The 14,972-nt window shown below is 46.2% G+C and overlaps 1 protein-coding gene across 1 annotated transcript; it reads right to left on the bottom strand.

Annotated features, from left to right (window-relative positions):
• Positions 1–293: 293 nt before the first annotated feature.
• Positions 294–13,371, bottom strand: tmem182a (transmembrane protein 182a). Its single transcript, XM_024010483.3, has 5 exons — positions 12,906–13,371; positions 5,265–5,361; positions 3,277–3,375; positions 2,963–3,100; positions 294–2,695 (listed from the first exon to the last, which is right to left on the bottom strand). Exons 1-5 carry the CDS (start codon positions 13,062–13,064, stop codon positions 2,469–2,471), a joined length of 720 nt encoding a protein of 239 aa, XP_023866251.1. The 5' UTR covers positions 13,065–13,371; the 3' UTR covers positions 294–2,468.
• Between the last annotated feature and the right edge of the window lie 1,601 nt (positions 13,372–14,972).

Here is a 14,972-nt window from a genome sequence, read left to right as displayed (position 1 = left end):
GTCTGTGTCACGTCCAAAACATACATCTTCTTGGCATGTTAAATGCGGCAGACTGCATTTCAATTGAATGCATTCAGTTATACAACTGACTAGGTATCCCTCTTTCCCTTTCCAAATACTTTGTGATAAATTCATGGCTCTTGATTGAATGAGTAAAAGCCAGAAAAAACACTGAAGGAGAGAGTATGTTTTGATCATAAAATCAGGCTTTGTTATGTGAACGTTCAAGTCATTAACATAACAACTACACTTTCATTTTGAATAAAATGTATCCAAAAAACACATTCACAAAAAATATTTTATCCATTTATTAGTGTTTTAACCTGCATGTGTAGTAATTTACATTGTTCGATAAATAATCTACTACACTGAACACAAATATAAATGCAACATGTAAAGTATTGGTCCCATATTTCATGAGCTGAAATAAAAGATCCCAGAAATATTCCATACGTACAAAAAGCTTTTTTCTCTCATATTTTGTGCACAAATTTGTTTGCATCCCTGTTAGTGAGCATTTCTACTTTGCCAAAATAATCCATCCACCTGACAGGTGTGGCATATCAAGAAGCTGATTAAACAACATGATCATTACACAGGTGCACCTTGTGCTGGGGGACAATAAAAGGCCACTCTAAAATGTTTTTTCACACAACACAATGCCACAGATGTTTTGAGGGAGCAGGCAATTGGCATACTGACTGCAGGAAAGTCAACCAGAGCTGTTGCCAGATAATTGAATGCTAATTTCTCTACCATAAGCCACCTCCAACGTCGTTTAACAGGATTTGGCAGTACGTCCAATCGGCCTCACAACCAGCCACCCGGACAGCTGATGAAACTGTGGGTTTGCACAACAGAAGAAACCGTCTCAGGGAAGCTCATCTGTGTGCTCGTAGTCCTCACCAGGGTCTTGACCTGACTGCAGTTCGGCATCGTAACCGACTTCAGTGGGCAAATGCTCCCCTTCAATGGCCACTGGCACGCTGGAGAAGTGTGATCTTCACAGAGGAATCCTGGTTTCAACTGTACCAGACAGATGGCAGACAGCGTGTATGACGTTGTGTGGGTGAGTGGTTTGCTGATGTCAACATTGTGAACAGAGTGCCCCATGGTGGCGGTGGGGTTATGGTAATGGTGGTCACACCAGATACCAACAGATGCATATCTGTATTCCCAGTCATGTGAAATCCATAGATTAGGGCCTAATGAATTCATTTAAATTGACTGATTTCCTCATATGAACTGTAACTCAGTAAAATCTTAGAAATTGTTGCATGCTGAGTTTATATTTTTGTTCAGTGTGTTTACAAAGCAAACAAGTCCTTTACTCAAACATTATAACCAGAGCCATACAGTATTTTCATATATTCTAAATATATGGCTCTTATATTAACCATTAATTCACTATAACACACATTTTTCTCAGCAGGCACTAAGATATCTGATTGACTGGTTTGACCAAAAATAAGGACTAAACTGACAGTGCAGTGTCAAGAAGGCTGAATATCAAAATCTTAAAATCACACAGTGAAATGCCCCGATCATTAATATCACTTTATGATGATCTAATCTCCATTTCTATGTCTTATTTCTAACTCTTCACGCAGCATGATTCTATCACGTTGAGGCATTCACATTTCCTCTCAAAATGTGTTAATAATTGAAAAAGGAATACACATGTTTTCCATTTATAAAAGTGGTAACCACATCTATAGCATATAAAGTGACTTGTTCGACTCAACACACTCAGTAGCAGCCTTCTAAAAACCATTTGACTAAGGATACCAATACAAAGAGAAACAACTCCCAAACAAAACACTCTTCCTGATCCCTTATCATCGTCATTTCCTACTCGCTGCTACGGCAACATCTGACATGTGACTGCAGACAGCCTGCATAAGCAAATCACCAACATCCGCTGCCGCGTTTCAACCAACCAATCGTGTGTCTCCCAGTACTGTATGTGTCAGGTGAAGAACATGTAGTGATGGGGAATTTAGGACTTGTCTGCGTCTCAAATGGTGCCCTATTCCCTATAGAGGCTCTGGTGAAAAGTAGTGCACTAATATGGGGGTACAGGGTGTCATTTAAAAAATAAATAGATCCTGAACTCCACTTTAGGTGGAACTCTGTCAAACACTGGCAGTGACTGAAACATGTCATGTGACCAGTCAAATCAGTGACAACACAGAGTTCATTCTATTGGTGGATGATTGACAGAACGCAGAGATTTTCAACACATTCTTGAAGTTACAGAGCAGGGTTGGGGTCAATTATTTGTAAATTCAGTAAATTCAGGAAGTAAACTGAAATTCCAATTCAAATGTATCTCAATGCTTCTCTATGAGAGGAATGTGGAATTGGAATTTCAGTTGACTTCCTGAATTAAAGGAATGGAAATAGAATTGGCCCTAAACCTGTTGCAGAGTTTCGGAAGCCTCCCCCTATCGTCACGGTAACACCAATCAGTGATACTGCATCTGTACGGACCGGCCAATGAGGAGGAAGAGGAGTCCGGCCAGCAGGCAGAAGGAGATGCCGACGGGGGCGAAGAAGAAGGACAGGCCGTAGTGGATGGTGAGGTCGAAGGTGGGGCACAAAGAGGAGCGCTGGTGGTCCACGTAGAACTGCACCACATCCATCAACTCCACCCACAGCACAGACATCCACACCACACCCAGCAGGAACAGAGCTGAGGGAAGGGAGGGGGAGAGAGAGATAGGCAAGGTTGAAGAGGTGTATGTGTGTGTGTGTGTGTGTGTGTGTGTGTGTGTGTGTGTGTGTGTGTGTGTGTGTGTGTGTGTGTGTGTGTGTGTGTGTGTGTGTGTGTGTGTGTGAGAGAGAGAGATGATGAGCTTTTCATCTTCGTACATCCGTTCAACAGAGGGAAACTATTTAGCTCAATCCTATCCTATGTTGTGTATCCTGAAATGTATGATGTTATCGGCCAATGACTCACCGGACATCAGGAAGAGGCCGCCCCCAGCCTTATATAGACGATGACTGGCGAATGGGGCAGCACAGATGATAAAAAACCCGCCCATTACGACGGCAGCCACACCAATTAGCATGAAGATACTCCAGAAGCCTCTGTAGACTGGATGAGACGAATGTCAATCATTGTGAGAACCATGAGTAACAGAATGATAGGCTGACTTTAATTTGAATACACCAACACAAGCACATGTGGACACTCACAATCTCATAGTAGGCTACATATATTATATGTCAATTACATATAATATACACACACACACACACACAGAGACTTACTGATTGCAGAGTCATATGCAGTGGCATTGTGAGTCTGTTGAGACACTGGAAAGGGGAAGAGGTAGGCGTGTGTGCAAACTTTGGCATGTGGCTGATTGGCTAGTGAGAGACAAACAAACACATTGTGACATACATTGAATCATACATATATATATATATATATATATATATATATATATATATATATATATATTGAATAACATAGATTTCTACATTTATTTTGCAACGCTCGTGCACACGACGCGAGCGGTGTGGTCAGCCTGTGAGTGTACTTCAGCTGTGAAGTCGGAAGTTTACATACACTCACAGGCTGACCATACCGCTCGCGTCGTGTGCACGAGCGTTGGAAAATAAATGTAGAAATCTATGTTATTCAATTATTGCACCCACACTGCTCGTGTGCGCCAACGAGCGTCTGCGTTGCCCAGGGCTAAAATAGAAATCAGTTCTATTTCTGACGCAGATCGTGCTGCAAGTCCTGCCTCTCCCATCTCCTCATTGGTTTATATAAGCAGGTACCCACGTGCCATCTCCTCATTAGTTAAACCCACGTGGGTGACTGAAAGACGAACGAGGCCAGTGGCGGTAATGCACCTAATTTATGATAGTTGCCAATCGCAACATGAAGTCAAGAGAAGAAAAAGCCTGGAAGGAGGCTTGATGACTAGAAACGATTCGGTTTACCGTTTTATGTGTGGATTAATTGGTGGAGTAGAGGACCTTGTGCACTTCAGGTAAAATAACTCAATGTTTATATCCCAGGACAAATTAGCTAGCAACAGCAAGCTAGCTAAATAGGACAAATTAGCTAGCAAGTGCAAGCTAACTAGCTAAATTGCCATAAATGTTTATTGCTTTTCGACCTGTCCCCAAATTAATATAATTGGTTCAGAGTTTGTTTTGATATTTTAACCTGCGTGTCGTGATCGCATTTGGTGTGGGGGGACAAAATACATTTATGCATGATGGCGCACGCGAGCAGCCGGTTTGGGTTCCGTGTTAGGTTGGAGTCATTAAAACTAGTTTTTCAACCACTCCACAAATTTCTTGTTAACAAACTATAGTTTTGGCAAGTCGGTTAGGACATCTACTTTGTGCATGACACAAGTAATTTTTCCAACAATTGTTTACAGACAGATTATTTAACTTAACATTCACTGTATCAGAATTCCAGTGGGTCAGAAGTTTACATACACTAAGTTGACTGTGCCTTTCAACAGCTTGGAAAATGGTTTGTGACACTGGCATTATCATCCTCTCCTCATCAAGGGCCCTTATATTACAAAGACAGCATGTACTAGTGGAATCTATACAGAGAACAAGCTGGAATAGTCTTACAGTTTTATCAAATGCATAACAATTTGATAATTGCATTAAATGTTGTTAATTTCCACTCTCTCTTTTTTCAATTTCTTCTAACTCTCTTTCTCCTCTCTCGCTCTCCTCTGCCTTGTGGAATTCAGCAGACCCTCTCCAGGTCCTTACCAAAGTTTGAGGGTGTTTGGGACAATGACCCTCCCTGGAAGTTCCCTATTAGAGACTGTCAACAAATCTCATCAGATGACAACGGAACTGAATGACTGCACATGCAGCCTTTCCATTGAGTCACATGACCCAAGAATAATATCACATGATAGGGGTCTCATACCACTTCAAGGCATCAAGAAGTCACATTCGATAAATGAGTGGGGCTCATGTCTCCGCCCTAACATTTGGAGTCGTTGTCCCAAAGGCGGGAAGGCAGGCAACAAGCTTCGGTCCAAAATAAACCAATACAAACGCATTGGGCTTATTTTGGACAGATTTTGGTGAGAGTGAAACCTCTCGCTTCGTCTCTTCCTCTCTGCTGTCATGAACTGTTTGCATTGTTTCATTCTGGCCCTGTACTGGCCAACATGTCAATTAAAGAAAGTAATAGGATTGAAAGACCCCAGTGTTCTACTTTATACAAGTAGTGAATAAGCGCAGTGCAATATTATCTGACTTACTGATCCAGAACTTCAAGAGGGTGTGGTCGTACAGGTTTCCCCTGAAGGAGCACCTCCAAAAGAAGCCCTCGTGGTAGAAGGTGGTGTCTGGACGACGCTGGGGGGAAGATAATGATAGTAACACATTAGTTGGTTTATGCTGGTGAATGAGGACCCAAAAGCGACGTAATAGTACAGAGTCTTATTCCATATTAAACAAATAATGATTCTCCTGGATATAATCAATGGTAAATCCAAAACAGGAAACTGAAATCCTCTCGTCAATAGAGAGGACGACTGGAGACGTGACCACAGACTGCAGGTCGCTTCAGGAAGGCACTGGCCGTTAGCGGACATAGACACCTGCTCACACGCAGCATCTGAAGAAGGCAAAGAACACGACAGGGCGGACAAGGACACAAGGAACAGCAAACATTCAAAACAGATCCACAAGGACAGAAGCGGAAACAGAGGAGAAATAGGGACTCTAATCAGAGGGCAAAATAGGGGACAGGTGTGAAAGAGTAAATGAGGTCGTTAGGAGAATGAGAAACAGCTGGGGAGCAGGAACGGAACGATAGAGAGAGAGAGCGGGAGAGGGAGAGAGGAGGAGAGAGAGAGAGAGAGGAAGAGGGAAGAAACCTAATAAGACCAGCAGAGGAAGCACAGGGACAAGACATGATCAAAAGGACAAAAACATGACAGTACCCCCCCACTCACGAGCGCCTCCTGGCGCACTCGAGGAGGAATCCTGGCGCAACGAAGGAAATCATCAATCAACGAACGGTCCAGCACGTCCCGAGATGGAACCCAACTCCTCTCCTCAGACCGTAACCCTCCCAATCCACTAAGTACTGGTGGACACGTCCCCGAGAACGCATGTCCATGATTCTTCCTACCTTGTAAATAGGAGCGCCTCGACAAGGACGGGGGGGGGGAGGGAAGACGAACGCGGGCGCGAAGAAAAGGCTTGGACACAGGAGACATGGAAGCAGGGTGGACGCCGAAGATGTTGCGGAAGAAGCAGTCGCACAGCGACAGGATTGACGACCTGAGAGACACGGAACGGACCAATGAACCGCGGAGTCAAACTGCGAGAAGCTGTTCGTAAGGGGAAGGTTTACGAGTGGAAAGCCACACTCTCTGACCGCGACAATACCTAGGACTCTTAATCCTACGTTTATTGGCGGCTCTCACAGTCTGCGCCCTGTAACGGCAAAGTGCAGACCTGACCCTCCTCCCAGGTGCGCTCACAACGTTGGACAAAAGCCTGAGCGGAGGAACGCTGGACTCGGCGAGCTGGGACGAGAACAGAGGAGGCTGGTACCCAAGACTACTCTGAAACGGAGATAGCCGGTAGCAGACGAAGGGAAGCGAGTTGTGAGCGTACTCAGCCCAGGGGCTGTTCTGCCCAAGACGCAGGGTTTCGAAACGAAAGGCTGCGTAATATGCGACCCAATCGACTGATTGGGCCCTTTCTGCTTGACCGTTAGACTGGGGATGAAACCCGGAAGAGAGACTGACGGAAGCACCAATCAAACGACAGAACTCCCTCCAAAACTGTTCGTGAATTGCGGACCTCTGTCTGAAACGGCGTCTAACGGGAGGCCATGAATTCTGAACACATTCTCAATGATGATTTGTGCCGTCTCCTTACGGAAGGAAGCTTAGCGAGGGAATGAAATGTGCCGCTTAGAGAACCTATCGATAACCGTAAGAATCACAGTCTTCCCCGCGACGAAGGCAGACCGGTAATAAAGTCTAAGGCGATGTGAGACCATGGTCGAGAAGGAATGGGAAGCGGTCTGAGACGACCGGCAGGAGGAGAGTTACTGACTTAGTCTGCGCGCAGTCCGAACAAGCAGCCACGAAACGACGCGTGTCCGCTCCTGAGTAGGCCACCAAAACCGCTGGCGAATAGAAGCAAGCGTACCCCGGACGCCGGTGGCCAGCTAACTTGGCAGAGTGAGCCCACTGAAGAACAGCCAGACGAGTAGAGACAGGAACGAACAGAAGGTTTACTAGGACAAGCGCGCGGCGACGCAGTGTGAGTGAGTGCTTGCTTTACCTGTCTCTCAATTCCCCAGACAGTCAACCCGACAACACGCCCTTCAGGGAGAATCCCCTCGGGTCGGTAGAAGCCACAGAAGAACTAAAGAACGGGATAAGGCATCAGGCTTGGTGTTCTTATTCCCGGGCGATAGGAAATCACGAACTCGAAACGAGCGAAAAAACAACGCCCAACGAGCTTGACGTGCATTAAGTCGTTTGGCAGAACGGATGTACTCAAGGTCTTATGGTCAGTCCAAACGACAAAAGGGACGGTCGCCCCCTCCAACCACTGTCGCCATTCGCCTATGGCTAAGCGGATGGCGAGCAGTTCGCGGTTACCCACATCATAGTTGCGCTCCGATGGCGACAGGCGATGAGAAAGTAAGGCGCAAGGATGGACCTTATCGTCAGAGTGGAAGCGCTGAGACAGAATGGCTCCCACGCCCACCTCTGAAGCGTCAACCTCGACAATGAATTGTTTAGTGACGTCAGGAGTAACAAGGATAGGGGCGGATGTAAAACGCTTTCTTGAGGAGATCAAAAGCTCCCTGGGCGGAACCGGACCACTTAAAGCAAGTCTTGACAGAAGTCAGAGCTGTGAGAGGGCGCCACTTGACCGAAATTACGAATGAAACGCCGATAAAAATAGCGAAACCGAGAAAGCGCCGCAACTCGACACGTGACTTAGGACGGGCCAATCGCTGACAGCCTGGACCTTAGCGGGGATCCATCTGAATGCCTTCAGCGGAAATAACAGAACCGAGAAATGTGACAGAAGAGACATGAAAGGCGCACTTCTCAGCCTTCACGTAGAGACAATTCTCTAAAAGGCGCTGGAGTACACGTCGAACGTGCTGAACATGAATCTCGGAGTGACGGTGAAAAAATCAGGATATCGTCAAGGTAAACGAAAACAAAAATGTTCAGCATGTCTCTCAGTACATCATTAACTAATGCCTGAAAGACAGCTGGAGCATTAGCGAGACCGAACGGCAGAACCCGGTATTCAAAATGCCCTAACGGAGTGTTAAACGCCGTTTTCCACTCGTCCCCCTCTTGATGCGTACGAGATGGTAAGCGTTACGAAGGTCCAACTTAGTAAAGCACCTGGCTCCCTGCAAAATCTCGAAGGCGTGACGACATAAGGGGAAGCGGATAACGATTCTTAACCGTTATGTCATTCAGCCCTCGATAATCCACGCAGGGGCGCAGAGTACCGTCCTTCTTCTTAAAAAGAAAAATCCCGCTCCGGCGGGAGAGGAAGAAGGCACCACGGTACCGGCGTCGAGAGAAACAGACAGATAATCCTCGAGAGCCTTACGTTCGGGAGCCGACAGAGAGTATAGTCTACCCCGAGGGAGTGGTCCCCGGAAGGAGATCAATACAACAATCATACGACCGGTGAGGAGGAAGGAGGCTGGCTCTGGACCGACTGAAGACCGTGCGCAGATCATGAATATTCCTCCGGCACTCCTGTCAAATCACCAGGTTCCTCCTGAGTAGAGGGACAGAAGACACAGGAGGATAGCAGACATTAACACTTCACATGACAAGAAACGTTCCAGGATAGGATAGAATTACTAGACCAATTAATAGAAGGATTATGACATACTAGCCAGGGATGACCCAAAACAACAGGTGTAAAAGGTGAACGAAAAATCAAAAAGGAAATGGTCTCACTGTGGTTACCAGATACTGTGAGGGTTAAAGGTAGTGTCTCACATCTGATACTGGGGAGAGACTACCATCTAAGGCGAACATGGGCGTGGGCTTCCCTAACTGTCTGAGAGGAATGTCATGTTTCCGAGCCCATGCTTCGTCCATAAAACAACCCTCAGCCCCAGAGTCTATCAAGGCACTGCAGGAAGCAGCCGAACCGGTCCAGCGTAGATGGACCACAAGGTAGTACAGGTCTTGATGGAGAGACCTGAGTAGTAGCGCTCACCAGTAGCCCTCCGCTTACTGATGAGCTCTGGCTTTTACTGGACATGACATGACAAATGTCCAGCAGAACCGCAATAGAGGCAAAGGCGGTTGGTGATTCTCCGTTCCCTCTCCTTAGTCGAGATGCGAATACCTCCCAGCTGCATGGGCTCAGTCTCTGAGCCGGTGGGAGGAGATGGTTGAGATGCGGAGAGGGGAAACACCGTTAACGCGAGCTCTCTTCCACGAGCTCGGTGACGAAGATCTACCCGTCGTTCTATGCGGATGGCGAGTGCAATCAAAGAGTCCACGCTGGAAGGAACCTCCCGGGAGAGAATCTCATCCTTAACCTCAGCGTGGAGTCCCTCCAGGAAAACGAGCGAGCAACGCCGGCTCGTTCCAGTCACTGGATGCAGCAAGAGTGCGAAACTCTATAGAGTAATCCGTTATGGATCGATCACCTTGACATAGGGAAGCCAGGGCCCTGGAAGCCTCCTTCCCAAAAAACTGAACGATCAAAAACCCGGATCATCTCCTCTTTAAAGTTCTGATAATCGTTAGAACACTCAGCCCTTGCCTCCCAGATAGCTGTGCCCCACTCCCGAGCCCGACCAGTAAGGAGTGATATGACGTAAGCGATCCGAGCTCTCTCACTAGAGTACGTGTTGGCTGGAGAGAGAACACAATATTCACACTGGGTGAGAAAAGAGCGACACTCAGTGGGCTGCCCAGAGTAACATGGTGGGTTATTAACCCTAGGTTCCGGAGACTCGGAAGACCAGGAAGTAGCTGGTGGCACGAGACGAAGACTCAGAAAACTGTCCAGAGAGATCGGAGACCTGAGCGGCCAGGGTCTCAACGGCATGACGAGCAGCAAACAATTCCTGCTCGTGTCTGCCGAGCATTGCTCCCTGGAACTCGACGGCAGTGTTGAGAGAATCCATAGTCGCTGGTCCATCTTGGTCGGATTCTTCTGTTATGCTGGTGAATGAAGACCCAAAAGCGACGTAATAGTAACAGAGTCTTTATTCCAGTATTAAACAAATAATGATTCTCCTGGATATAATCAATGGTAAATCCAAAACAGGAAACTGAAATCCTCTCGTCAATAGAGAGAACGACTGGAGACGTGACCACAGACTGCAGGTCGCTTCAGGAAGGCACTGGCCGTAGCGGACATAGACACCTGCTCACACGCAGCATCTGAAGAAGGCAAAGAACACGACAGGGCGGAACAAGGACACAGGAACAGCAAACATCAAACAAGAATCCGACAAGGACAGAAGCGGAAAACAGAGGGAGAAATAGGGACTCTAATCAGAGGCAAAAATAGGGGACAGGTGTGAAAGAGTAAATGAGGTCGTAGGAGAATGAGAAACAGCTGGGAGGCAGGAACGGAACGATATAGAGAGAGAGAGCGGGAGAGGGAGAGAGGGAGGAGGAGAGAGAGAGAGAGAAAGAGGGAAAGAACCTAATAAGACCAGCAGAGGGAAGCACAGGGACAAGACATGATCAAAGACAAAACATGACATTAGTAGAACACTCCATCATAAAGCCTTCATGTTACAGTTATAACAATGACATAATAACACATCATAAACTTCTTCTATCTTCTTCTATCTTTCTTCTTCACATTCAACCTGTTATTTTCTTAGAAAATACCTAGTGAATCAGCTAATGACTTCTCAGCCCCACGCCAGCTGGTTCAGGTGAATGTTGTCAGAGTATATGGTGCTACTACTGAAGCTGGTGACTCTAGGTCAAGGGGACCTTAGGAACACCCTTAACTTCCTGTGGGGTTGTGAGAAGTTTGTTGAGTCAGCATGGAGAGTCCCCTCTACTCACTAAACAGCTGCTCTCATTCCCTCTTTTCTCTCCTATTCCCTCTTTCTCTCCTATTCCCTTTTCACTCCTATTCCCCGTTCTCTCCTATTCCCCTTTCACTCCTATTCCCCGTTCTCTCCTATTCCCCCTTTCTCTCCTATTCCCTTTCTCTCTATTCCCCCTTTCTCTCCTATTCCCCCTTTCTCTCCTATTTCCCACTTTCACTCCTATTCCCCTTTCTCTCCTATCCCCATTCTCTCCTTCCCCCTTTCTCTCCTATTCCCCGTTCTCTCCTATTCCCCCTTTCTCTCCTATTCCCTGTTCTCTCCTATTCCCCTTTCTCTCCTATTCCCCGTTCTCTCCTATTCTCCCTTTCTCCCCTGTTATCCTGTCCTACTATAGACTGTACCTTTCTCTGTTTTGACCTATACCCTTCAGAAAAAAACTCCTTCTCATGCTTCTCTCTCTCGCTCTCATTAGGACACTGATAAAAATGATATGTCTCTATGTAGTAGTGTGTATGTTATATTATATACAGTGCATGTGGTTTGATAGTGTAGATATCATGCAGACATTCCTGTGTCATTGCTTATCGTGATGACCTGTATCTGCTATAGTGGGTGATATCATTGGGGGGTTGTAAATACTGATGGTTGTATTTCTATTACTTGCGAATCCAATATGTCTCAATCGCTGGATGGTTGAAGAGCAACTGCATTAGAAGGTGTCTGATTACACTAGCAGCCCCTACAGTAGGTAGGCATATATACCAGAGCCCTACACAGTTCAAAGGTCAAGTCTTACTGAAAGAGTTATTGGACCATCCACCCATGAGAAACTACCACCAAAATAAATTGATTAATCGAAATGTGCCCAGGTTTGGAGGGTTTTTCATGAGAAACACTTTTAGGGTCGGCACTAAGGTGAGGACCTTAATCTCCAATAGCCAATGTAACGGACTCTATCTCAGTCCTAACCACAGTATTGACAGATGTTGAAGCAACGTTACACCACACTGACCAAACAATGATCTAAAGCAAGGTTTCTTCATTCTCTTCCTGGTGACAAACAGGGGTGGACATTTTGATTAGTGGAATCAGGTGCGTTGGAGCACACACCGTGTTAGACCTTGACACCACTTGACACCCCAAAACCACTTCCTCTAAGAAGACTTCAACCAGAATAGGAACAAGTCGCCTTGCCCTCCATGGTCTCACCTCAGTCCCTGACCAGCTGAGCCTCCCAGATCAACCCTAACCCTTAGCCCTCAATTCAGCAAACAAGACAATAGTTTTATCCAATGTTACCCCCAATATTACACCACTGGCTACGTTCCTCAGCTCTTTTGTCTTTCATGACCACATATATAAAGAGACAGGAGGACCAGGATAAGGAACATCCAAGAGAGGCCACACCTTGCCTTGCCTTGCTTGCACCTGCTGTTTCCASCTGAATCCCAATAACACCAAAAAGTAAATACTTTGCCATTATTTCATGACTACTACACAGGTAATGAGTGGGCTATTGTAAATACGAAGTAAAATTGGACTACAATATTTTAAGCATAAAAACCACACCAGACCTCCATGTTCAAATAAAATCTAAACGTATTTGTCACATGCTTGGTAAACAACAGGTGTAGACTAACAGTGAAATTTTTGCTTACAGTCTCATCCCAACAATGCAGTGAGAAAAAAATATAAATAATATAAACATTTAAAAATAATAGCACAGGGAATAAATACACAATGAGTAACTATAACTTGGCTATATACACAGGGTACCAGTACCGAGTCAATGTGTAGGGGAACAGGGTAATTGCGGTAGATATGTACATATAGGTAGGGATAAAGTGTTCCTTACCTCTATGGCGGAGGCCCAAGGTCCCATAGTTCCGTTAGTTTCTTTGTCACATGTCTCCGAAGCCAGAAGCCAGTAATCCGTCCCGAAGGAGAGGAGGACAAACATGGCCGCCAGAGCCCCAAACAGCCCCGCGAAGAACAGAGCCACACTCAGCTTCATTGTGCTGTACTGGCCAGACACACTGTCACTGTATGGAGACCAATCAACTAGCCCTGTGTGTGTTTTCCTCTGAGAAATCAAAAACTGTATTTTCACATAGTCGGAGTGTGTGTGTCTATGCTGGGTCCACTTAGACACTTTACGTATGTGTGTCTATTCCTAGTGTTGCAATAGTCCAAGCTACGATTCTTCTTCCACGGTAGAATGCCACTTTGCTGTGTATTGTCGAATAGTGGTCTTATCCTGGCTCCTCTCTTCTCTGTTTGTGGGCTGCTGAGGACAGGAATGGGCTGGACTGGGCTGGGCTGGACAAGACAGTCGGGAAACTGACAGTGGCGTGGCTCCCTCCCCCTGTGCTATTTTGGGGGGCTGATTGAAGGTGCCTGCTGCACACACTCTCCCCACTGTCACAGGAGTGGTCTGGGGCGAGGTAGGGGTGAGGGGTTCAGGCACAGAAATATCTACCAGCAACTGGACACCCCCTTCATGCACAATAAAATCTGGGAGGGAGGGGGTGCAGGAGTAAGGCATTCCTGCGTCCTGCAAGTTTGAACCCAACACACACACACACTCACTCACAACTCCAAGCCATCACCCCATGTCGGGACCAACACACACACACACACACACACTCAGTGTGTGTGTGTGTGTGTGTGTGTGTGTGTGTGTGTGTGTGTGTGTGTGTGTGTGTGTGTGTGTGGTGTGTGTGTGTGTGTGTGTGTGTGTGTGTGTGTGTGTGTGTGTGTGTGTGTGTGTGTGTGTGTTGTGCGCGTGCGTGCGTGCGCGTGCGTGCGTGCGTGCGTGCGTGCGTGCGTGCGTGCTGCGTGGTGTGTGTTTAAGAGAATTATGTTCTCAATGTTCATAAACTGAACTTCAATTAAACTACTCTGTCTGTTACCAAGAATGTGTAAGGTTCTTGTTGAAATTAAACAGACAGAGGCCAGTCTACAATAGTCAGAATGTTTATTTAAGAGAGCTCTGCTTATCATTTCCTGTACATTGGTCTTATATACCTCTCATTTCGTCATATATGTCCCTCCTCCTCTCAGAGACAATGACAATATTTCACAAGTCTTCTCCTCTCATAACATTGACTGCCACCTGTTACAATCTACTACAAGCCAAGGTTTCTCCCCTCCCTGGGTGGGGAGACTTCCTTCCCTGTTATCAGTTCCACAGTGGTCACAAGTTGTCTGCCACAGTTCCTCTTTTCTTATGGACAAACATTCTTCATCATTATACAGAGACAGGGTAGAATTATGTTAGATAAGTCCTATCATTACTTTAAATGTATACATCATTTAGTTATTATACATACAATTCATAACAGTGTGCATATGGCAGTCTGTGTGTCTGCTAATGAGCAGCAAGCTCTCCTCAGTTCCACTCTCATACTCAACGAGACCAATAGCTACAGACTAGTTTTAAAACCCTGTGTGTGTCATGTGTTTTTGTTTATAGAGTAATAATTCCTTCCAATTATATAGTGCTTTTCCAAGTGCTCAAATCACTTTGCATTGTGTGTCGGTAATAACCTGGTCCACCATCCTCCAATCAGAGTTGTCACTCACTACTCTACTTGTGCTAATGTGTTAGTGTGACATTACAGTGCAGTTGGCTATGCTGCAAGGCCAATGAAACAGTATGGATGCCAGTGGAGTCCTTAATGAAAATGTTAGAGGCCCTGGTCGTCCTATCAGCCAGATCTCAGAGATGTTCAGCTTTACCTCATCTCTGTCTCTGCTTTCAGGAAGTCAAGTGACACCTTGGATCCCATGGAAGTGACGCATGAGGACACATCCTATTTTCACCGACCCCCACATCCCGACATGGGGGTGGTGGCTTGTGTGTGTGAGTGTGTGTGTGTGTTGGTCGCGGACATGGGGTGGTGGCTTGAGTTGTGAGTGT

This window comes from Salvelinus sp. IW2-2015, linkage group LG2 (assembly GCF_002910315.2).
Source record: "Salvelinus sp. IW2-2015 linkage group LG2, ASM291031v2, whole genome shotgun sequence".
Taxonomy (NCBI): domain Eukaryota; kingdom Metazoa; phylum Chordata; class Actinopteri; order Salmoniformes; family Salmonidae; genus Salvelinus; species Salvelinus sp. IW2-2015.
The sequence above is the reverse complement of the archived record's forward strand: the minus strand, read 5'-3'. Positions and strand labels throughout refer to the sequence as shown.

Bases quoted from the DNA above. Each gene is read 5' to 3' on its own strand.
- tmem182a (XM_024010483.3), bottom strand. From the start codon at position 13,064: ATGAAGCTGAGTGTGGCTCTGTTCTTCGCGGGGCTGTTTGGGGCTCTG. The intron at 5,362-12,905 runs GTAAGGAACACT...TCTTCCCCCCAG, and splicing joins CTTGGGCCTCCGCCATAGAG to CGTCGTCCAGACACCACCTT. The intron at 3,101-3,276 runs GTAAGTCTCTGT...CGTCTCATCCAG, and splicing joins TGCATATGACTCTGCAATCA to TCTACAGAGGCTTCTGGAGT.